This window comes from Lolium perenne, chromosome 7, assembly GCF_019359855.2.
Source record: "Lolium perenne isolate Kyuss_39 chromosome 7, Kyuss_2.0, whole genome shotgun sequence".
Lineage (NCBI taxonomy): Eukaryota > Viridiplantae > Streptophyta > Magnoliopsida > Poales > Poaceae > Lolium > Lolium perenne.
In genome coordinates this window covers 16,442,032-16,466,099 of record NC_067250.2, presented here as the reverse complement: position 1 = coordinate 16,466,099, position 24,068 = coordinate 16,442,032, and the positions used below count along the sequence as shown (strand labels likewise).

The 24,068-nt window shown below is 46.2% G+C and overlaps 4 protein-coding genes across 4 annotated transcripts; 2 read left to right on the top strand and 2 right to left on the bottom strand.

The window, feature by feature from the left end:
- The first annotated feature begins 3,068 nt into the window (after nucleotides 1–3,068).
- LOC139829722 (wall-associated receptor kinase 2-like) lies at nucleotides 3,069–7,819 on the top strand. The gene is made up of 4 exons (XM_051341740.2): nucleotides 3,069–3,133; nucleotides 4,990–5,895; nucleotides 6,017–6,187; nucleotides 6,420–7,819. The coding sequence occupies exons 1-4, from the start codon at nucleotides 3,112–3,114 to the stop codon at nucleotides 7,595–7,597; spliced, it is 2,277 nt and encodes a 758-aa protein (XP_051197700.1). The 5' UTR covers nucleotides 3,069–3,111; the 3' UTR covers nucleotides 7,598–7,819.
- Nucleotides 7,820–9,039: 1,220 nt separating this feature from the next.
- On the top strand, nucleotides 9,040–16,256 carry LOC127311329 (wall-associated receptor kinase 2). Its single transcript, XM_051341741.1, has 5 exons — nucleotides 9,040–9,157; nucleotides 9,236–9,307; nucleotides 13,525–14,430; nucleotides 14,538–14,708; nucleotides 14,945–16,256. The coding sequence occupies exons 2-5, from the start codon at nucleotides 9,280–9,282 to the stop codon at nucleotides 16,114–16,116; spliced, it is 2,277 nt and encodes a 758-aa protein (XP_051197701.1). The 5' UTR covers nucleotides 9,040–9,157; nucleotides 9,236–9,279; the 3' UTR covers nucleotides 16,117–16,256.
- Nucleotides 16,257–19,088: 2,832 nt separating this feature from the next.
- Nucleotides 19,089–20,737, bottom strand: LOC127311331 (probable receptor-like protein kinase At5g20050). Its single transcript, XM_051341744.2, has one exon. It carries the CDS (start codon nucleotides 20,638–20,640, stop codon nucleotides 19,249–19,251), a length of 1,392 nt encoding a protein of 463 aa, XP_051197704.1. The 5' UTR covers nucleotides 20,641–20,737; the 3' UTR covers nucleotides 19,089–19,248.
- Nucleotides 20,738–21,157: 420 nt separating this feature from the next.
- Nucleotides 21,158–23,722, bottom strand: LOC127311332 (cytochrome c oxidase subunit 5b-2, mitochondrial-like). The gene is made up of 6 exons (XM_051341745.2): nucleotides 23,518–23,722; nucleotides 23,354–23,439; nucleotides 23,204–23,254; nucleotides 21,861–21,927; nucleotides 21,633–21,712; nucleotides 21,158–21,513 (listed from the first exon to the last, which is right to left on the bottom strand). The coding sequence occupies exons 1-6, from the start codon at nucleotides 23,651–23,653 to the stop codon at nucleotides 21,445–21,447; spliced, it is 489 nt and encodes a 162-aa protein (XP_051197705.1). The 5' UTR covers nucleotides 23,654–23,722; the 3' UTR covers nucleotides 21,158–21,444.
- Between the last annotated feature and the right edge of the window lie 346 nt (nucleotides 23,723–24,068).

Genomic DNA, 24,068 nt, shown 5'->3' with positions numbered 1-24,068 from the left:
GTCCAAGTGTCATGTACCTGATACATAAACATAAAAACATATTTGTATTAAATTGTTTCTTTGATCATGTTCAACGAACAAATGTAAGGCGGAACAAAAACGGCCTTTGAACAAATGTTTTAAAGCTGAAACTATGCAGCAGTTGAACAACATAAAACTGTCAAGGCGGAAACAACTCGACTATCTTGAACAGTTAATGTAATTTATATGTTTTAAGCAAGTGCTGGTTTATCCGTTCTTCTGGTTTATATGCTTGACTTTTCGCGAGACGGCAAACTTTAAACACAGAACATCTGCTGAGGCGATAGCGCTTAATAGCGAAACAATCAAGAACCTCAGAAACAGAGGCCGGCTTTAAGTACCGAGATGTCACTACTAAGGAATCCACACATAAAACAACAGAAAACGTGTAGGCCAGAAAACTCAAGCTAACGCCCGAAGGCGGAAAATTTGCAGCGTACTGGAGCCTTAAGCGGCAAAAACAGTACAAAGTTTTTCACGAGCGCGAGGCAAATCGTGAAAAAGATATGACCAACAACGAAAGCGGTAAAAGACTCAGGATATGAGTGAACCAATCTTAATCTCATGATCATAAAATATTAAAATATGAAATATAAATAGGGACTTAGCTGTTTGGAGCGGAGTCAACGTCGGTCGTGGCGGTTTTTCTTCGGCGTTCCGTCGAGCCGGTGCGAGATTGATTGTCGCAGTGGTCCTGTAAGTGCGGATCCACCTACCAAAATTTAGGTGTGGATCCGACTTTCAAAAATTTAGGTGCGGATCCATCTACCAAATTTTTGGCATGGATCCGGCTACAAAATATAGGTGCGGATCCGACTACCCAAAATTAGGTGCGGATCCGGCTGCCAAAAACATAGGTGCGGATCCGACTACCAAAAACGTAGGCGCGGATCCGGCAACCAAAAACATAGGTGCGGATCCGACTACCAAAAACGTAGGCGCGGATCCGGCAACCAAAAACATAGGTGCGGATCCGACTACCAAAAACGTAGGCGCGGATCCGGCAACCAAAAACATAGGTGCGGATCCGACTACCAAAAACGTAGGCGCGGATCCGGCTACCAAAACCAGAATTTGAAATTTTCAGATCTAAGGCGGAATCTTCCCTAGGAAGCTCCTGCGACTCAGATCGGATCTTCGCGACTAACGTCTGCTCCAGCGGCGGTCGCGTCAGCGTTACTTACCAGTGCGTTTCCGTCGGAATCGACGGTTTCCCCAATGAAGATGTGTATGCCGCCAACTGGGATGATGGAGAGCTTGACGGGGTCAGTCTTAGCCGGAATCCAGCACTCATCCGGAGGGACGGTCGACAGATTTCCGGCGTAAAGGACGCGCCCCACAGCGATGGTGTCGTCGTAGCTTCCCATGGCGGAACCCTCCCGGTTCCGGCCTCCAGACGCCGCAGGCCCCACGGTGGGCGCCAACTGTCGTTGCCTAATCGACGGTACCCCGGAGGAGGGATCCTCACGAGGGGGAGAAGAAGTAGGGGCCATAGGGCGGAGTGCTCTCGGGACGGTGGTACGCGAGTTACCCGGCTCGGAACACCTGCACGATGACAGGGCCTACTGCTGCTTGTCTGGAATTATCTGGGCGCTTTCGCGTTGTTACAATGAGTTGTGGTTGTTCTGAACGTGCACGTGAACGTGAACGTGAACGTGCCTCTAGGGCTCCCAGGATCCGGCTTATAAAGGCGCACGGATCTAGGGTTTACATGGAGAGTCCTAGCCGGATTACAGGTCGCCTAACTACGGTACAAGGTCTTGCCGTGTACGTCAAGGATCTGCCTTCCTCCCTACGTCGTACTGGATCCGGGTTCCACATGGGCCTCCATGGATCCGGGTTATTCCTGGGCCTCCATGGATCCGGGTTACTCCTGGGCCTCCATGGATCCGGGTTACTCCTGGGCCTCCATGGATCCGGGTTCCACATGGACCTTCACGGATCCGACTTCCTCCGATGGTCGGTTGGGATCCGGCTTCCCTATCCTGGGCTGGACTTCATCCTTTAGGATCAACAGCAACTGGGCTGCCCGGTGGGCCATAAGCCATCACCACCATCTGTGGGCCACCCGGGCTTGCCGGAATCGGACCATGTCGATGGTATATCTATGAAGTATATCCACAACAAGCGGCGCGGGGCATAGAGGGGATGCAAGGGGAAGAGAGGGCAGAGAAGCGAGCAGTGCCAAGAACACACTCGCAAAGTGGAGGGCATTTTCGGAAACACGGGGATTTTGGAACCATGATAGAAATTGAATGTGAGTTCGTTTAAAAAGTGAACGAGGAAGTATATAGATAGAGAAACGTATTCGTAGTTTTAGTCGAACAGGCGACCTAGTAACAACATGTGATGTTTATATAAGTAACCGATGTTGACCATGTGCTAAAATATTGAGAAGAGAAGACGAACCTGCTGGTTACCGAGAATCAGAGCCGTGTCTTCCCAGAGGATCACGTGTTAACGTATGTACTTCTATATGAATTATATAAAACGGAAGCATACCTTTCAACAAAGACTGAATCTGACACGTACATGCGATTATCAGCTGTTTTTTAAGAAATTTATAAAGACGTATTTGCTCAAATTCTAAGTTAAGAAATAAGTTACTCAAATTTCTAAAAGTACCTCGCTCAACCAACATATACTATGCCCAGAGAGCTCAGCATCATATGAACCAAGGATAATAACTGTTCAATATTCGAAATGGGGATTTCCCAAATTTTCCATCTCATCTTTTTGGTTCGATATATAGGTCTGCGCATCACATCGTGTTACTATCGACGCCAGCAACCGAGACATAAAGTGGCGACAGGAAAAGATCGAGTCTGAGAGACCACTTCCAGTCTGAAACAGCATAATGCGGAAAAATTCAAAAGGTAATCGCATAAATATAATCAAGGCGATGGCGATGAATTGCGGTCACTCATGACCACATCACCACACACACGGTTTGGATTATTAATTAGGGGAGAATTGACTACATCGTATGCATCTCATGCTATATAAGTGTGATCTCTTAAGTTCTCTCTCGCATGTCCTGTCACAGACGTGGTAGAGGGACAAACCAGACGGCCGACGCTCCATAATCTCATGGATTGCTCATCGATCACGGGTAATTTTTCTCTGCTCTATCTGGATATCTTAGCCGCCCTAACTTGTAGTAGTATGTTTGTGTGTGCTCTCGCATGAAGCGGGTATTTTGCTTTGCTTCACCATAAATAAGGGCACTTCTAACTTTTATCGTAAGTCAAACCTTTTCAAATTTGATTAACTTCATGTAAAAATGTAGAAGCATACATGACGTGAAATTTGTATGTTATGAAATTAAATTTTAAAATAGATCAAGTGATACTAATTTAGTGTCATAAGTGTCAGGATCACTCTTCCTTATAAAGTAGGTCAAATTTTAACCCCTCAAAAAAGTAGGTCAAATTTTAATATATTTCATATGTTTCACTTATGACAAAATCTAAAAATACACTTGTTTGTGAATGAACGAAGTAGTTCATTCGCATAAAGTTTCACTAGTTAGTGCTTGAAAGTTTTGCTACAAGAGGGAATCACCTTCTTTCGTTACTCGAACCAGCACGCAACAAACTCTTATGCCATCGAGGAGGCACGTCTACAAAACTATGTGTTTTGAGGAAAAAGTGTTTTATATGTGTGTGATCATATTTTTTCTTATCTAACTTGCTTCATGCGGTGGGGCCCACAAGGGGTGTTATGTTCTTTCCCTATTTGTGAGTAGAGTGCCCCAAGCTAAATCTCTTAAGGATTGGAAAATGACAAATCTTCATTATCTTTATCATAAGTCCAGGTCACTTGCAATGTACTTGTAGCAAATAAGTTGGAAGTATTTTTCACAATTACAACCCACTTACAACTCATATGGCGCTATAAATCTAGCACCCCTAGAGGCGAGGTATAAGCTAAGTTTGGATCGGTCAATAGCAAAACCGATTATTATATGCCAACGATACCCTCTATGTTCGACGGCATCCTACGACTTTCAATGTTTGGCAAATGAAAAATGCTTCAAAACTAAGGGTACATTTGGATTGTGGCCAAAGTATGCTCTCCAATCTTTTGGTCATGACCAAAAGGATTGACTCTTCTTTGGTTGGTTGCCAAATTTTAATCACTGCACTATTAACTGCCAATGTGTGGCAAATGGGTTGAACCAAAATTTTGGGCTAGCCAATCTTTTGTCGGGTAATCTTGAAAAAAAAAACACCGAAGCCACACCATTCCCCGACCTGAGTGAGACCACCTTGCCGGCTTGCCGGCGAGATGCCTGACGCCGATGGAAAGGCCAGACCCATCTGCGCACCGCCGCTCGTAGGGAAATCTGGGTTCTCGTCCGCCTCTGATGACTTCCCGTGGCCGGAGGTCTGTCTCCTCCAGCCAGCGCCCGGCGCCGGATCCGAGCCTCCGACACTGCCCGCCGGTCCGGCCTCCTTTGGCATCTTGCGCAGTCTGCCCTCCTTCGCGGCCATACATGGCTGCCGCACGGTGCTACACTCAGGGCTACCAGGCCCTGTAATGTAGGGGAAAATACACGATAACCCCCCCAGTTCGCACCCACTTCCATCATATGCCCCCTTTGTGTCGCTGACATGTGGGGTCCGGCCCCACATGTCAGTGACACAAGGGGGGCATATGATGGAAGTGGCACCAACTTGGGGGGGTTATCGTGGATTGCCCCCCTGTAAGGTACGGGGTTTTTTTTTTCCTGTTTAAGCTCTTTCCTGGAGCAGAGACGTAAGCACCGAAAATCGATAGTTTGTTATTTTCTGCATCGTTTAAACAAACGAAACATTCAGTTGCATCTTAGAGGAAATTTTCAACTTACTGCCTTTGCCTTACATGTGAAATCGTAGAGGAATGGCTCATATCAATTCCAACAGATGCATCCAACCAAGATATATTTATATGTACATGATACATTTCTTGATCATTGCCTTATAGGTCAAAAGCTCTTATTATTACTTGTCGCCACCACCCTATTACTTCAACATAGTACTACAGCTTATGGGTCCGAATCCTCTGGGAACATCCCCATGACACGGCTTGGCTGCCCAGGAAAATGTGGCAACGTCAGCATCCCATACCCGTTTGGCATCGGAAAAGGTTGCTTCCAAGAACCCTTCAATGTCACGTGCAATGAAGGCGAGGCGCATCTAGCCTCAACCGGAGTTAGGGTACTGGACATCAATCTTAACCTGGGTGAGATCCGTGTTCTGAACCCACAAATCGCATGGGAATGCAATTACGCCAATGGCACCAATAGCAGCGGTTCGGGTGGCTTAAGACTTGATCCTTTTCATAAGTTTTCCGACACCAAGAACAAGTTGATTTCAATTGGGTGTGACACACTTGGATTCGTCGTGGGATCCGGCATGGGCAAGAACCAGCTTGACTACTACGCTGTCCACACATGCTATTCATACTGCACTGACGCAAGCAGCGTTGATGATAGCACAGAGTGTTCTGGACTGGGTTGTTGCCAGACCACGTTTCCAGGAAACATCAGCTCCTTTAATAACACCACAACTGCAGCATTACTAGACAACTCTACCATCAAGTCTTTCAGCCCATGCAGCTACTCATTCGCTGTTGAGGAGGGCTGGTTCAAGTTTGAACCTTCATTTGTTAGCTCTACAAATTTTGCCAGTAAATATACAAATGGGGTTCCTCTGGTGCTTGATTGGGTTGTTGGCAATGGAAGTTGTACGGAAGCCAGCAAGATGGGACCACAGTATGCCTGTCAAGCCATGAATAGTGAATGTGTTAATGTATCCAATGGCCCCGGTTACCGCTGCAACTGCTCTCAGGGTTATGAGGGCAATCCCTACCTACAAGGAGGATGCCAAGGTATGTGTATGCGTCACTGAAAGCCCATATATATAATCTCCTTTATGTCAGCTTTATTATTTATGAAATGAAATTTATGGTAATTCATGTTGATATTCCCCTCACATCCTCAAAATGGCAGACATCAATGAGTGTGAATCTCCAGATCAGTCCTTGTATCCTTGCAAAGGTAATTGCAGAAACACCATTGGAAGCTACACCTGTTTATGCTCATCAGGATTCAGGAGCGATGATCCAAAGAGCATACCGTGCGTTCGAGTTAACCCAAACAAAGCTCAGAACATCGCCATAGGTAATTGGATAGTTAACGATCATAATATTTTGTGCACTCACACTACTTAATAAATTAACTGGAAAGCTCCTTTGCACTTCTTATGCCTGTTCTATAAGTTTAAGTGCAGTTTGCATTCATGTCATATAGCAAAGTAAATGGTGTGTGTTGCACACATTGCATTGTTATTTTTAGCTAAATGTGGGCAATGACGCTAGTTGAACTGATGGTAATTAACCGTCATGATTTTCAGGCATATCCGTGGGCGTCGTCTTCCTCACGGTCTGTATCTTTGCAATCCATGCCGAGTATCAGAAAAGGAAGCTGAAGAAAGAGAAGGAAAGATTCTTCGATCAGAATGGTGGTCAGATATTATACCATCAAATTATGTCAAAACAAGTCGATACATTGAGGATATTCACGCAAGAAGAACTGAAGAAGGCCACAAACAATTTTGATGAGAACAGAGAACTGGGAAGGGGCGGTCACGGCACTGTCTACAAGGGCATTCTCAAGGATGATAGGGTAGTAGCTGTGAAACGCTCAAAGCTCATGAACATGGCCGAAACTGATGAATTCGTGCAGGAGATTATTGTACTTTCACAGACCAACCACCGGAATGTTGTCAGGCTTCTAGGGTGCTGCTTGGAGGTGGAGGTCCCCATACTTGTCTATGAATACATATCGAATGGCACTATCTTCGACTTTATCCATCATAACAGCACATCTCCCTCGCTGGATACCCGTCTCAGGATCGCTCAAGAATCAGCAGAAGCACTGGCCTATCTGCATCTGTCGACAAACCACCCTATAGTCCATGGAGATGTGAAGTCCATGAACATTCTCTTGGATAACAGCTACATGGCGAAAGTGACCGATTTTGGCGCATCAAGGACGCTCCCCAAGGATGAGGTTCAGTTCATGACATTGGTTCAAGGAACCCTGGGTTACCTGGACCCCGAGTACTTGCAGGAGCGGCAACTCACGGACAAGAGCGACGTTTACAGCTTTGGGGTCGTGTTGCTGGAGCTGATCACAGGGAAGACGGCGATCTACCACGACGGCCCCAAGCAAGGCAAGAGCCTGGTGTCATCCTTCCTGCTCGCCATGAAGGAGGGGGACCTCGAGGGTATCCTTGATGCGAGCATAATGCACGCTGAGATGGAGACGCTGCTGGGAGAAGTTGCAGAGCTGGGTAGGATGTGCTTGGCTGCCAGTGGCGAAGATAGGCCTTCCATGACAGAGGTGGCTGATCAGCTCAAGGCCCTGCGAAGCACCTGGAGGGAAAAACTGGTAATGGAGCATACCGCACTGGAGCGCTTGGTCGTGCACTTTTCATCTGTAGCTTCATCACCTTGGGACCCTCCATTGTCGAGTAGCTTCTCAACGGTCCCGCAGATGACTGGAATAGGCATGGAGACACCCAGATGATAGTTTTAGTTGAGTATTACACCAGACTTGGAGCTTCAAGTCTTACTACTGTCCATGGCCGTCCTGTGTTTGTGGTACCAAGTGTTAATATAGATGATGGAAAATGGTTATCTCAAGATTTAAGTCCTTGTTTCCGTGATGTTTGTATAGTTACCAGGTTACGGAAAATTTGACACTATTTCATATTTGTGGTAGCTTACCATTTTTCATTCGTTGATTTCAGCAATTGCTTTGGAATGATTTTTTTAATAATTTGAGAATATAATGCATTCACACATTGAACCTGTCCGGATGGATTGCTAGATCATTGTTGTGCTCCACAAAGTACAACAAACAACTTGTGTCACCAATATTGTCAACATATTTCAGATTTGCTAATTTTAATATCTTTCAGAAGTAATTTTGAAATTAGTAATAATTCATCTAGTACATCAGTACACCTAATCAGCCTAGTTCATAGTCAACCCACCTTTCATCACCGATCAGTCGCTGCTGTTACTTGTTGAGAGCCTTGACAGATGAGGCTTAATGTCGCTATAAACAAATGATAAAAACTTAACAAATAAGCCAACAGCTCCCAGTTTTTGGAAATATCTAAAAAAATTAGAAGGAAATGAAATATATTCTTAGCGCCACAGCCTTGCCCACTGATTTCGAATCCTGCAATGTGCTCCAATTGGCAACTTGGAGTGACTTGTGATTTTCTCGGCTCACGACAGCGACGTCAAGTAAAAACAAGTAAGCAGTTGAAGAGTTCAGATCCTTATTTCAACTGGTTATGTTTAGCTGTGAAAGAAGATGATGGACAACTCCCCGCGGTCTATGCCTATCGGTCTTGCACTTGACTTGTAGAGTGGCATCCAATGGAGCATCATACATTAACTAGACGAATACATTACCTGACTTGCAGAGTGGCGACCAAGCAGACATGTGGACACGCAGTCGCCACACCTAGCTTCACAACGGCATTTGCCCCTTTGCAATGATCTCCATCATGTGGAGACTCGGACTCTAGGACGCCAGGAACTCTCTGATATTCAGACAAGAAACTTTGCCTTGTAATCTCATCATCAGTAGGATAGTTGAGGACCTCTCTCTCTGATCCCATAGGTTCAAAAACAGTGATCACAAAGCTCAGATGAGGCTTTGGCGCAACCATCTCTCTTCCTGTACCATGTAACACGTCGACAAGGAAATGAAACTCAGGTGACATTTTGAGAAAAAAAAAGAGGGATCGAGGCTGTTTGATTGGTACCCGGTGAGGAGTTTATCAAGAAGATTAGGAGGTGTTGCTTTCTTGAGATTAATAGTGTCAGTGATGATCTTTTTTTTTCCTTTCACCGACGAAGAGTACATCACAAAGACTTGACGGGCTTTCAACAGAGGAAGACGAAGTCTGCCATGCGCAATGTGTTTTGACTCGTTCCAGACGCGCCACTGGGAGGAGCTCTCTCAAAGGTCCATAAAACAACCGCTTGGGGGAAGAGCTCTCTCAAAGGTCCGGTGCCTTAGGAAAAGAAAGACGAATCCTGGAGCAGAAGTTCCCTCCCTTTGTTTCAGGTGAATTTCTTTTGCCGCAATTTGTCTTTTCACCAGCTATCAGTTCGCTTTTCTCACAGCGATCACGCACATACACAGGTGGAGGGAGTTCTAGACGAACTCGGCGGCCGGTCACTCCATACATGGATTGGCCATGGCTCACGGTAACAGGTAAGAGAATTTTATACGTAGACTTTTTTTTGAAACGGGGCAACCTTTTCCCCCCAAACTATCAATCAAATAGAAGAGAATTACTCAGTAATTAATTAAAAATCTGGCGAAAATCGTCACAACAAAACTACAAGCAGATTAGCCCTGAACAACTCCTAAGCAGACCTACCAACTCACTCAAATCACCACATTGCAAAGAAAACCCACTAAAAATACATGAACAAAACTCTCAAACACACAACCTGAAGAGATGAAAGCCATCTGCTACGAACACCTTTGTAGTGGCATTACTCTTCTTGCTTTTGCTGCCGATATATTCCTTCACCTTCTAGATTTTGTCTCCAGTAGCCTTCTCACATAAGGCCAGCAAACAATCTCGTTGCCTGAATCCAGGCTAGCCACCTCCAAACTAACAAGCAAGTCACAAAACTCTTTAGCAGAGGGCCTTTTTCTTTGAGGGGGATTTAGGGCCTTAGCTACAAGCGGCTGGGTAGATCCTTGGACATTATCATCAATCTCTAGTCTTTGTCCTCTATCTGTCTCCAATTAACCATAAAAGAAAGGCTGTGTGAGTGAAATCATTTTTCATTTGAAAAATATGAACCTGTAAAACATAATGCAGCTTACAGTAAGTGAACCGTCCCCCCAAAAATAGCACGAACGAGTCGTCAAAACCTTGATGGTCGACTAGTGGTTAAAGGAGCAACTTTATTCTAACAAACTCTGGGACAGCTTCCAGCTGGTAAGCCGCTCCCCTAATTGCCTGAGGAGCAGCTGTCAGGAGAAGTAAGGCATGCCACTTGGAACGACCGCCGAGTATTGGGAACCTAGTCAAACAAAAGATAAAAACAAATCCCCTTAAAAAAAAGATAAAAACAAATCTGTCATTGTCTTATAATTAATTAGTCGTAGCTAATTAACCTCTTCAGATTTCAGTGGCTTCAGTTTTATTCTATGAAACGGGATAATGAACACATTCATCTCTTTTCTTCCTAACCTTGTGGCTTCTGCGAGGAGCTGCCGTCTAGCTAACCTCTTCGTGGGCTGATCAAACCGTGTTCAGTAAACAAGACACGTGTTTCTTTTTTTCCTTTGTGCGTTTGTGTGTTGGCTTGTAGTATAACTCTTAGCTATTATGGTTGCTGATTAAAAGAAACTCTAAAAAAAGTTGACCAATGGGGTGAATGATCCCTCCTTTGACTATACGTTGTTAGGTAGAATGAGACTCTCCTCCAACTTTTTTAGAGTTTCTTTTAATCAGCAACCATAATAGCTAAGAGTTATACTACAAGCCAACACACAATACGTTGTTAGGTAGAATGTGACTCTCCCCACGGATGGACGCTAGGATGATAACCCGTTTTAAAGTGTTCGCCCCTCCCTACGAAATTACCGCGAGATGGGGATTGGTTGCGCACCGCTTGCCTTGCCAATGAGCTGGAGCTCAGTTCTCATTAAAAGAAACTCTTATGGTTGCAGCTACCATATATAGTAGGCTTTTGTCTCATAGGGGTACTCGAGGGCAAAAACTCATAGCGGGTTTCCCTTATTTTCTTCTAATTAGTATATCTAAGAAGCTTTATATTTTCGTCGAGAAACTAATGGAAAGGGCTAGCTCGCCCAACTGGGGATTCCATCCCATGGATCCTCCACCGTTGGATGTCACTAAAGTGGCGAATCTCGTCCATCCGAGCACTACAACATATCCCCCACCAGCATAGCAAAGTTTTGTGTTGTTGGAGTCCGCTTCATTGTACATAATTCATGGCAGAATTTAAAAACACCTATGCAGCAAAAAAAAAAGAGCATGAAGGAAACCTCCATCTGTCACATAAAAACATTGAGATAAAAGTTAACACACCTAGTACTCAAGATGAGAGAACAACATTTGCAGCTATTCACAAAAACATTTGCAGCATTGAAACAAGATTGGGAGAATGAATCATTGCAACAACTCACTGGTGTGTTTGCAGAAAAAACACACACGCAAACACGAGTTTGAAGCATTTAAAAAACACGTAGAAAATCGAAGAAAACTAACCTTGAGCTAGAGCACCTACTTCATCGGATCGAGATCGTGGGTGAAAAATCAGGCTCGCCGGAGCACCTTCGGCACCACCAGATCTAGGCAGCAAAGACTTATCCCCCATGGTACTTCTTTATTTCCCCTGAGATCACTAGGTGGAATCCGTTGATTTCGAGCTAAAACTCGAGAACACCTTGAAGGCCAACCAACATGACAGGAGGGCGCCCATTGCAGGGAACGACGGCGACGGGGCAGAGGATGTCGGGGGGACAAAGCAGGAACATTAGACCTCGATGATGACAGGAGGGCGCTGGAAATTTTAGGACTTGGCTGGCGTGGTTGTGCGGAGAAAGACTAAGAAGAAGGGGAGGATAAGGTCAGAAGGAGGACCACCTGAGTAGAGTGACCCAAAGGATCGATCCTCCGGGTGAACGGCAGCCTTTTCCATCAAAATAGGTTTTCTCACGGAAATTCATGTCCCAGCGAGGAATTCACATTATTATTATCATCATGAAATAAGTGCTGGGATAACTTTCACACACTTGAAACTTGGCTAGTTTTGTCTTGCGCTTGCAGTCCTGCAAAATTTTCAAACACGCTTATACTTACAATATGTATTACAAAGACACGTTTTTCTCAAATGTGCTTCGAGAAAATAACATGTAAATTTGTAAATTTTTGAACAGTTGAACGGGACACGGGAGAGAGAATACAGTATCAGTATGTGGAGTGAATCAAAAAATTTACTACGGAGTAGTGTATCTCTCCTCCGTCCCAATTCTCCCAACCAACCCAGCCCCAGCATGCCAGGCCGTCGAGACGCCCAACGGACAGGCCCGTTCGGCAAGGCGCACCATTACCAGTGCGGCACCCCCTGGTCCTCGTCCGCCTCTCGCCATGGTTCCCCCAGCCACCCGCGCCGCCGCCGCCGGCGGCGGCGTCGTACTACGGCTCAGGGCTGCCAGCCCATGTGAGGTAAATCAAACCCTAGTCGCACGATGCACTATCTTCTTAGATGCGATTTTCTTTGTTGCTACGGAATTCGTCTCTGTCGTTGATGCACTGCAAGGCTGCAAGCCTTTGGAAACATTAGGAGCTCGTTTAGTCGAAACCTTTTAATATTTTTCCTAGAGCGTATATTGTCAGCACACACTATCGATAATTTGTACATTTTGCATCAGTCAACCAAGAGTAGAGTGGATTTTTAATTACTGCCCTGGATGTGAAATCAGTGGCATGGAAGAAATAGGCTGTTTTACACCCGCAAATGCAGGGTTATTCAGTTGTGTCAAAGATTATTGTTCAAAATTCTTTGTTTCTAGATGTTAAATGCAACAAAAACATGAAAAGTGGTGCTCGGTCAATAGAAAAACTGCATCCAATACAAATGAATAAAACATGTGTGTTGTGTGCGTTTCTGCTATGCAAGAATATTGATTGTCCTATCCCCACCCACCCAATGTGCCAATTTAGGTTTATACACACATAACAACACACAAGTTACTTCTAGTTTTGTTTTATGTATATGTTTGTCTATTTGATTGTGTAGTTAAGCTCTTTAGATCGCTACCAATAAACAGTTAATAGATATATTTCATCTGAAAAGTTGCATAGAAAAGCCCAAAAGGCTCAAACTTATAGAAGCTATTAAGTTTTATTCTTTCATTAGAGGTAGTATTTTTCCGACATTTTCTAGAATGAGATCATAAATAAACATGGAGTAGACTGAGTTGTGACTTCTCCTATCTTTTTGTTGTTCTTATCTGATCAAATTTGAACTTAAATTCTTATGTGGCAGAAGAAAACTTGAAATCGGAGAGTAACTAGGATTCTAGGAGAGACATGCACAGTTTGTGTTGTTTTATAAGACATGCATTAACTTTATTTCTTCATCTGATAGATATTGTTAGGTCAAAAGATTTGTGTACTAGTGGGATCAAATTCTTAACCAACTAGTGGGGTCAAAATGTTGTTTGGGTTGGAGAAATGTCTTTCGCATATTTTTAAAGAGGAAGCAAATATTCTTTAGTTAATGTATGGCTGTGTACATCCATCGACGCAGAGGCTAGGAGTTATTCTCCTGTTCGAGAAATGCTATATTTGGCATTTTCATATCAATTACTGTCCTATAGTATGCATCCAGAAGAGATAGATCAATATATAAATGATATTTTTCTGTCATTCCCTGCAGTTCAAAAGCTCTTACTGCTTGTCGCTGCCACGGTAACCTTGCAATATACTACTACCACCGCTTATGGATCTGGGTCCTCTGGCAGCATCAACAGGGCAAGGCCTGACTGCCTAGATAAGTGTGGCAACATCAGCATCCCATACCCTTTTGGCACCGGAAAAGGCTGTTTCCAAGAACCCTTTAATGTCGCCTGCAATGAGAGCGGAGCATATCTAGCCTCAACTGAAGTTAGGATACTAGACATCAATCTTATCTTGGGTGAGATTCGCGTTCAGAACCCACACATAGCATGGGAATGCAAGTACACCAATGGCACCAATAGCACTGGTGGCTTCGAAGGCTTAAATCTTGATTCTTTTCATAAGGTTTCTGGCACCAAGAACAAGTTGATTGCAATCGGGTGTGATACTTTTGCATTTATCATGGGAACAACCAAGGGAAAGAACCAGCTTGACTTCCTCACTGTCAACTCATGCTATTCATATTGCACTGACGCAAGTACCGTGGATGATAGCACAGAGTGCTTTGGCATGGGTTGCTGCCAGACCTCCTTTCCAGGAAACATTAGCTCTTTTACAACCACATCCTCGCCATTAGTAGACAACTCTACCATCCAGTCTTTCAGCCCTTGCAGCTACTCATTCGTTGTGGAGGAGGGCTGGTTCAAGTTTGATCCTTCGTTTGTTAGCTCTACAAATTTTGCCAGTAAATATACAAATGGGGTTCCTCTGGTACTCGATTGGGTAGTTGGTAATGGAAGTTGTTCGGAAGCCAGCAAGATGGGATCACAGTATGCATGCAAAGCCATGTACAGTGAATGCATTAATGTATCCAATGGCCCTGGCTACCGGTGCAACTGCACTCAAGGCTATGAGGGTAATCCCTACCTACCAGGAGGGTGCCAAGGTACGCATTTGCATCACCAGAAGTCCACATATACTCTCCTTATTTAACTCTACTTGAGGTTTGTGTTGATTCATGTTGTAATTCCCCTCACATCCTTGAAACCACAGACATCAATGAGTGCGAACCTCCAAACCAGCCCTTTTATCCCTGCAAAGGTAAATGCAGAAACACCGAGGGAAGCTACACATGTTCATGCCCATCAGGGTTGAGGAGCGATGATCCAAAAATCATACCCTGTGTTCAAGCTGATCCAAACAAAGCTCTGAAGATGGTCATAGGTAATTGGATAGTTTAGTTATCAGTCACAATATTTTGCACACTAGTTGCACACACACCTTAATAGTAAACAGAAAGCTCTTTTGGCCTTCTTATGCCAGTTATTTGTTTCTAGCTACAGTTTGTGCATGTCATGTAGCCAAGTAAATCCCGTCTATGGCACGTGTTGCATTATTTTTTAGCCAAATATTGCGATGTTGCTAGTTGAACTGATGGTAATCAGCCGTAATTATTTCAGGCATATGCTTCTGTGTTGTCTTCCTCATGGTTTGCATCTTCGCTCTACGATCTGAGTATCAGAAAAAGAAGTTGGCTAAAGAGAAAGAAAGATTCTTCGATCAGAATGGTGGCCAGATATTATATCACCAAATTATGTCAAGACAAGTTGATACATTGAGGATATTCACGCAAGAAGATCTAAAGAAGGCTACGAACGATTTTGACGAGAGCAGAGAACTGGGCAAGGGGGCTCACGGCACTGTCTACAAGGGCATTCTCAAGGATAACAGGGTAGTAGCAGTGAAGCGCTCAAAGCTCATGAACATGGCTGAAACCAATGAATTCGTGCAGGAGATTATTATACTTTCACAGACCAACCACCGGAATGTGGTCAGGCTTCTAGGGTGCTGCTTGGAGGTGGAGGTCCCCATACTGGTCTATGAATACATCTCGAACGGCACTCTCTTTGACTTTATCCATCATAACAGAACATCTCCTTCGCTGGATACCCGTCTCAGGATCGCTCAAGAATCAGCTGAAGCACTGGCCTATCTGCACCTATCCACAAACCACCCTATAGTCCACGGAGATGTCAAGTCCATGAACATTCTTTTGGATGACGACTACATGGCGAAAGTGACCGACTTTGGGGCGTCGAGGATGCTCCCCAAAGATGCGGCCCAGTTCATGACAATGGTGCAGGGCACATTGGGTTACTTGGACCCCGAATACCTGCAGGAACGGCAGCTCACCGAGAAGAGTGATGTTTATAGCTTCGGGGTTGTGTTGCTGGAGCTGATCACTGGGAAGACGGCGATCTACAATGAAGGACCCAAGGAAGGCAAGAGCATAGTGTCATCCTTCCTGCTCGCCATGAAGGAGGAGAATCTCGAGCGCATGCTAGACGTGAGCATAGTGCATGCTGGTATGGAGATGTTGTTGGGAGAAGTCGCTGAGATGGGGAGGATGTGCTTGGCCGCCAGTGGTGAAGATAGGCCTTCCATGACTCAGGTGGCCGACAAGCTGAAGGCCCTGCGAAGCACCTGGAGGGAAAAGCTGGCGGGGGAGCGTGACCCAATGGAGCGTTTGATCGTGCGCTCATCACCTCCGGCGCGTTGGGATCCTTTGTCGTCGAGCATGTTCTCTACGGCTCCTCACATGGGTGCAATATGTATAGAGACACCCAGATGATGGCTTCATTTGATTCCACCACGCAAGTAGTACCACCAAGAGTATGTGTACGCGTCAGATTTGTGCACTGTCAAACAGAAATGTACCGGTAGTTGAAGTGTATAAATGCCAAGTATATCTATATAGAATCGGTTATCGTCTGTTTTGTGTTCGAGTGTGGAGTTTGTCATCCCTAGCTAGGCTATATGACATTTCAGTTTTCAGCTTCACTGTGAAGAAAAACAGTTAAGTTTTCAGTATGAGAAGTTGTGTAAGAACAACCAGTTCCGAGTTTGCTATATTGCTCAACCATTAAATGTCAAAGCCCCGAGCCTCTCAAAAATTCCCCTCCTAAAATAGCTGACCTAGTGGCCCAAACCAAACGGATCGCGGCGTGTGAAGAGACCCATTCCTGATCCAAATTTGGGCTGAAAATAAAATGTGTCGACGCGGATAGCACCCGCGTCTCCCCGGGCTTACCCGCCAGTGACACGCCCACCAAAACATCACGAAAATCGCCAGCGCAACTACGGCAACCCTAGCCTACGATGGAGAAAGCAGCCGCCCACATCGAACCTGCTCCACCACCTCCGCCAAGGCAAAGGCAAGGCTCTGGCCAAGCTGAACAAAGAGCTAACAACACTAATGGAGGGAGCAATTGAGACCAAGAAACGTAGCGCCCAGTGCGACCCCGTGAAGGCAAGGGAGGACAAAGCAATAACCGATGCCGCAACCATGGAAAAGGCCGAGCTCATCCTAGTCCTTGGGCCAAGGCCAATTCCTATGTCTTCGCCTCTCAAGCTGTCGTCTAGGCTGTCCTCATGATCAAGAATGAGACTCTCGACACCTCCATGGGCCAGGCCGTCAGTGCCTCTTCAACAAGCTCGGTCTAGTCCGCGGCCGCAAGTCCGCCTTTACGACCACGGGCGAGGGCGTCGCTGCCAGGGATGCTTGCACCATTGCGCACGTCTTTTGTGCCCTCCTGACTAGGTGGGTCGCGATCATCTTCGCTAGAGGTCTCGTCCTTGTAGGGTGGCCTGGTAATGCTAGGCTTGGATCTCAATCGTACTCATGTGCCCGGCGGTTCAAGCTAGGAGAGTAGCAAGAGTCCATGGGTGATCCCATCAGCGATCATGCCCGTGCCCTGCAAATTGTTGGAGGGAATGCCAAGCCCGACACCGGCGAACCCGGTATGCTTGCAACTTCCACTTTCTCCGTCCATTTGCATGTCAAAACGGCTTGTGATATCCAATTATACGTAGGATTACAATGCCGATGACGATGAGGCCTTCATGCACAACACGATCAATGGTGTTAGCCATATAGACGTTGGTCTAGGGACCAAACAAAATACCCAATAAGAGGGGTTTGAACATTGATGTGTAGACATTGTTTGGGTAAGATGGCCACCCTATAGATGATGCCACTGCGATGGATGATAATGTTGGCGATGAGGATGATGCTGCTATGAATGATTCCACCGGCGCAATCGCAAAAAATAAAAGCGAAAGGACTGGCGGATACGTAATGCTTGGATGGTGATTAGTCAAGATCCAATTTGCAGTGTAGAGCATAAAGGATCTTCATATTGCCGAAAGGTTACCAAGGATTTTCATGGGCATAGGAAGTTCACTCCCTACTAAATTCATAGTGATCGAAGCCAAGTGACAATTCAAAAGAAATGGGTATTCATCCAAGCAGAGTGCAATAAATTTTGTGGTGCAATCGAGCATGGTCTTGGGTGCCTTGTGGCCAGACTTGACGTTGCGGACATGGTAAGACCTTTAGACATTTTAAATATGCCAATGTACATAGCATATGTATGCTTAGGTGCCCAAGCTTTGGGGTACCTCAAGAAATGTCTTCAATGTTGGATGGAGATCAAGGGTTGTCCCAAGTGAGAACTATGTTATGCTACATACAAAAAGGATCTCAAGCACGGGGACGGGTGGCACAATGCATCATCGGTCATTGATCTCGAAGACGGTGATCCAAGCACAGGTGGACCAAACAATGGTGGACGTGCATCTCGACCAAGGGGGCACTAGGCCACCAAGGAAGATCTCTAGCGCGATGCTTCCACATTTGCATTGGGTGAGAAATTGAAGGGGTTGATGGCAAAGGGAGGAGGAAAATACTGAGAGGATGAGAAGCAACGCCGAGAAAAAAGTCACATGTGCTAGCTTCGTTGACCTCCAAAAGAGAGAGAGCAAGGCACGGTCAAAAGCCATTCAGACTGTAGCAAAAGTGCTCGTTGCGAAGAATCGGATCATATTTGCTGACTTGAACATCATGGATCTGGCAAACTGTTCTTGATTTGAGAAGCAGCAAATGATCATCTACCAACGTGATGCATGACCGTACATGTCTATCTTACTTTGTCTATTTCATATGAAACTTGTTCTTTTGCACTTTGATTCCGTACTATGGAGTGAACTATGTGATTCGGTACGATTGCCAAAACTTACATTCCGTTTTTGTACCTACTGAATCATTTAGGACAAGAAATGGAACTTCCATGAGAGTTTTAGTTTAGGGACTGGAAACTAACTTAGTTTCGATGTTATCAAATCTCCTGCGGCTTGATTTATTTTTCTTAGTTGCAATCCCACTTATAACTGAAAATCTCACTTAAACTCGGTTGCAACTCAACTTGTAACTCATATGTGCACCGTCTTCTGATTCCTGAACATCACGAGTGAACAATGAAATTTCTTCTTTCAGAAGTAGAATGGTGAATGAACTACAGATGCTTTCATGGACAAGTGCATTGCCATTCCGGCACCCATGTTCAATTGTGCAAATGACGAGGTAGCGTCCTAATATATAAGACTTTAAACTCTTATAGTTATTATATATAGTGACTAGTTGTTGGCACCGAGACCATGTTGGTGACTAGATTTGCCGTGAATGTCATTTTGTGAACCCATGTAAGCCTACTGTAATCCTGGTTTTAGTTCGATTTCTCTCGTTAACCGGCAACAACCTTGAGGTAATGCAAACCTTTTGCGCCCGTTTCAAAAATCCAATGAACAATGAATTACAAATGCTTTCATGGACAAGTGCATTGCGAGTCCGGTACTCATGTTTGAGTGTGAAAATGACGCCCCCACAGAAACGAAAAGGGAAAAAAAATGGTGCAAATGACGAGCGCTATCGCCCCGACAGGTAGGACAGCGCGAACGAGTCGCCCTTGCTCAGCACCGACGACGACACGCCGGCCCTCCCGGCGGCCCTCGCTGCCATGCCGAACGGCCCGACGCCGCGCGCGTGGTCGTCGAGCGCCAGCAGGTCCACCATGATCGTGTCCGCCGGCGGCGGCGCTTCCACCTCCCCCACGCCCCTCCCCTCCAGCATCTCCACCACGCGTGTCATGCTCGGCCGCGCCCCGGCCCTCTCCTGCGCGCACCACAGCGCCACGTGCACCGCCCGCCGCACCGCCGCCTCCTCCACCTCATCTCCAACAAGCCTCCGGTCCACCATCTCCATCAGACGCCCCTCCCGCGCCATCTCCCCGGCGATCTTGGGCAGGTAAGACCACCGACCGTCCTCCTCCGCCCGGAGGCACCGGCGTCCGGCCACCATCTCCAGCAGCACCATCCCGTAGCTGTACACGTCGGACTTCTCCGTGACGCCAGTGCCCAGGAGCCACTCCGGCGCCAGGTACCCAGCCGTGCCTCGCACCGTCGTCACCACCCGGCTCTGCTCCTTCCCCGCCAGCGTCGACAGCCCGAAATCCGACAGGATGCCCCGGAAGCCGTCGTCCAGGAGGATGTTCTCCGGCTTCACGTCCATGTGCATCACCTTGGCGCGGCAGTCGTGGTGCAGGTACGCCAGCGCCTTGGCGACGTCGACGGCGACCTGGTACCGCCGCGCCCACGGCAGGCAGCTGCGCTCGCGGCGGTCGTTGGCGCAAGGGAAGATCCACCGGTCGAGGGACCCGTTCTCCATGTACTCGTAGACGAGGAAGCGCGGGGCGCCGAGGCAGAAGCCGAGGAGGCGGGCCAGGTTGACGTGCTGCGCGCCGGCGATGGCCGACACCTCCGCCTTGAACTCCTTGTCCGCGTGCTCCGCGCCGCCGAGCCGCTTCACCGCCACCTGCGTTCCGTCGTCGAGGATGCCGCGGAACACCGTCCCTGACGAGCCCCGCCCGGCCACGCACTGGAAGTCGTCCGTGGCCGCCGCCAGCGCCTGGAAGGAGAACTTGCGCGGCAGCCCGGCGACCTTGCGGAAGAAGCTGTACTCCACGCGCAGCTCCTCGCCGTCGTCCAGCGCCCTCCGCGCGGCCATGCGCTCCGCCCGCCCCGCCGTGCAGTGCAACAGCAGAAGCAACGACAGGACGGTCACCGCCAGGACGGCGGCGGTGGAGAGGTAGAACGGCCTCGACAGGCGGAAGCAGAGGTAGAGACCGACCTCTGCCGCCGCGAGCACGACGCAGGTGACTACGATCGCGAGGACCTTGGCCTTCTTGCTCCCCATCCGGCGACGGCGCTCGCTTGCACCGTCTTCTGATCCCTGAACATCATCCGTATTCTTGAACCTCATCGTGTTCTGGGTTTTGGACTTCACGTCGCTTGAATCTTAAAGAGCCGACAACGACATTTTCAACTGAACTTTTGAACTTTCACTTTGTCATGAACTTCTCACCCGATAAGAACTTTTGGGTAGCACATATAGTAGGACAAGAAATGTTCAAACCGAACGTGGATTTGGTCGTGAATTTGGTATGCTATTGCACTGTGAAGTGAAGGAATAAGCAACAAGAGACTCAACGCTTTCAGTGACATCAGTATACAGTAATAATTAGTTAACATGTGTGGTTGTTGGCGTCTGAACTTTGGCCATATCCAAGGTTGAATATTTCGACTAACAAAGAGATCAGCCAAGTTAACATCTGGATACTAAATGTTCCAGAGAAACTAGAGCTTGACAGTTTCGTCAAACGCTCTTATCATCATCAAAACCATAACCAATGGATCTGGATCGCCAAAATGTACAGAGCAAGGCGAAAGCGATGCCCCGATAACAAATCATCCACCGGCTAAACTGTTGAGGTGGCCACTGAACAAAAACAAAGAAGTAATTAAAGCCAATATCAATTCAATGAAAGGGACATCACTGTTCAATGAATCACATTATTGGTGTGGGCAATTCTCTGAAAAGAAAAACTACGGGGTCCCAGATCCCTTTGCTATCCCGAATTCCCAGTCATCAAAATGGAGATCCGCAAACTTGTTTGCATGGATATTAAACTCTATAGACAAAACAGCTGGTTTTTTCCACAGCTTCAAAGCATTTCAGGAAGAAAAAGAAAAGGCATCGGTCCAATGCTTCATGGTTTTCCAATACTTAATGATGGTGGTGGTCGTCGTCATCATCATGTCCATCTGGGTTTCCTCCGTTCCCTATAACCTCAAGCTGTGGAAATAAAGTTTGAATTTCAAAGCTCAGAAACAAAGAAGTAATTTGTGATCAGCACCTCATACTAAAATTGTTGTCACAAGGTGAAGGACGTCAAACAGAAGATACCAAAATACCTTGAAATACTGAGTGCAGACTGGGCATTCATGTGGCTTCTCTTTCTCCAACCAAAACCACACAACATCATGCTCATCCTCTGATAAGGTGAAATATTAAAAATTGGAATTTGATTTAATTAGATCCATGATGAGTTGATGAATATTTCTAGATAAGACGCGGGAGAGGGGCTGAATTTTGATAGCCTTTATTAGCGGAGAAGGGGCTGGGTATACAAGGTAATATACCTCCTTCACCACCAGGGCAACCAACAATCCTTTTGTCGAAATGCGACTGAATGACAGCAGGAGCTTCCTATGATTGGAGATGTGGACATAACAGTCAGTTGGAACACACGAGTCATGATACAGAAGGTACAGTTGAGCCAACTCATGTGTCAGCATAACACTATACAAAGTGATTTTTCAAAAGGAACATTCAAAACAGAATGAAATAATGCCTATTAGTTGACTGATAACCTTATCAAATAACAACCAATGTAAGTTAAGGGGCAAAGTCATGAGAAAACAGTACAGACATACAGGTGTGATAACCAAAAAGGAATCATTTGAGCAAAGAAAAATACACGGGGACATCTAAACAATAAATCATTGCAGCTGAGAATAATCTGCGTAAGATATATGAGAGGAATCAAGTACTTTTCAAAACACTAATTCTTTCTCAGAGATATAATAGGCTGGAAGATACAAAGAGACTATAAGTTCAACTTCAATATCAAAGTTGCAACCAATCACAACTCGTAACACACAGGTCTGGCAGCATCGATTCAACCAGAATTCTCCACAACAGCTAGGTTCACATTGATAAAGGAGTAGACAAACCGAGTGAAACAAGCAGAATTTTGCAAACAAAATATCACCGAGAAAATACATAACCAAAGTGTTGACATGGAATCGTGAGCCAAGGTTACAACTTCCAACAATCCCTAAATTATATTTTATAGCATGCTAAAGGCCCAAAACAGCTGATTTAATAATTAATAGCCATGAAGCAAATTCTCATTGAAAAGGTCTGTAATTATCACAACCCAGAAGATGACAGGCATACTGATAGGTCAACCAGACGATGAGACCATAAACAGGTAAACTCACTGCAAAAACAAAAATTCGGGTGCAACCTACAACCTCATTTGGCACCCCAAGAACAAATCGGTATGAACACAAACATGATTGCCTAAACTGGACTCAATTTATCGAAATGGCGTATCCCACCTTACATTTCCAGGCAACCTCCCATAGCTCAACGGAAAGAACCAGTTGGACACTTTTGATAGAGCTCACTTCCATGTAAAATTGTCAAAAATCCACATTCAATAAACAAATAACAGCCTGGCCGCTTGTATCCCTAACAGCTAAAACTAGTGCCACTGTTTGCACCAATACTAAAGTTTTGTTCAGCAAACAAGCCTTTCACTTTTATCAGAGGGCAACATGTCGATCTACAATAGCACATCAGGGCCATAACCGTGAGTACGAGGACTGCAATTTGCACTCACGGATACGACAATCCAACCACTCGCACTCACGGATCAAATGATCATATCAGACGCTATCAAACGGAAAGCACTCACCTTGGTGCCGAATGGCCCGACGGGCGCGTCCATATCAAACCTCTTCTTCCCCTGAAGACGAAGCCAAACAGGAATCAGTTGTACCGAGCCAAAGAAAAACGTAACAAGAGTCAGACAAGGCTATAATGGGGCGTATAGGGGGAGACGGACCTGGAGCTCGGCCTCGATCTCCTCGCGCTCGTGCCCCGTGGCGATCGGCATCACGTCCTCCACCCGCATCCTCGCCTGCCCCGCGTCTGCGGAAACACACGACAAATCCGAAATACCGATTCTTGGGCGGGCGGACGGGGGCGGCGGGAGGAGCGGTTGCTTACCGAGGGTGGAGAAGAAGACGGGCGCTCGGCGGAGGACGCCCGTGGAGGCACCGGCGGATCCCGCGATGGCCGGGGCGCGGACGGAGGCGATGGCCGAGCGGCGGGCGAGGACGAGGGAGGTGGCGCGCTTCCACATGGCGGGCGGCGGGGGCGGGTGGGCGGTCGAAGAAGACGGAGAGGGTGGCTCGAAAGGCTTCTGCAGAGTAGGGTGTTTTCTCTGCCTATGGACGCCTTCTCCAACTGACCACTTGAGTGTTCTATATTTTTTTGGCAATATCTATAAAAATATGAATTATTACCTCCGATTCAAAAAATGTAAATTTTTAGAATGGTAGTTTGCTTGGAGGGGAGATTGTAGTAGTATAATAGATCACACAATAAGAATATATAAAAAATACTAGTTGAATGCATGTGCACTGTAAGGGCCGAAACCTCTCTACTTTCGATGAAGAGATGCCGGAACAAGTTCTACTCATAGAGCACCCAATACCAACACGAAAAATCATCAAATTAGTGTCAGCCAGAGTGACACCTAAAATCGTTACAATGAG

Coding starts and splice junctions, on each gene's coding strand:
- LOC127311331 (XM_051341744.2), bottom strand. CDS start 20,640: ATGAGGTTCAAGAATACGGATGATGTTCAGGGATCAGAAGACGGTGCA.
- LOC127311332 (XM_051341745.2), bottom strand. CDS start 23,653: ATGTGGAAGCGCGCCACCTCCCTCGTCCTCGCCCGCCGCTCGGCCATC. Junction 23,255..23,353: donor AGATCGAGGCCGAGCTCCAG/GTCCGTCTCCCC, acceptor CTTCGTCTTCAG/GGGAAGAAGAGGTTTGATAT. Junction 21,713..21,860: donor TTGCCCTGGTGGTGAAGGAG/GTATATTACCTT, acceptor TCACCTTATCAG/AGGATGAGCATGATGTTGTG.
- LOC127311329 (XM_051341741.1), top strand. CDS start 9,280: ATGGATTGGCCATGGCTCACGGTAACAG. Junction 9,308..13,524: donor GCCATGGCTCACGGTAACAG/GTAAGAGAATTT, acceptor CATTCCCTGCAG/TTCAAAAGCTCTTACTGCTT. Junction 14,431..14,537: donor CCTACCAGGAGGGTGCCAAG/GTACGCATTTGC, acceptor TTGAAACCACAG/ACATCAATGAGTGCGAACCT.
- LOC139829722 (XM_051341740.2), top strand. CDS start 3,112: ATGGATTGCTCATCGATCACGG. Junction 5,896..6,016: donor CCTACAAGGAGGATGCCAAG/GTATGTGTATGC, acceptor TCAAAATGGCAG/ACATCAATGAGTGTGAATCT. Junction 6,188..6,419: donor AGCTCAGAACATCGCCATAG/GTAATTGGATAG, acceptor CATGATTTTCAG/GCATATCCGTGGGCGTCGTC.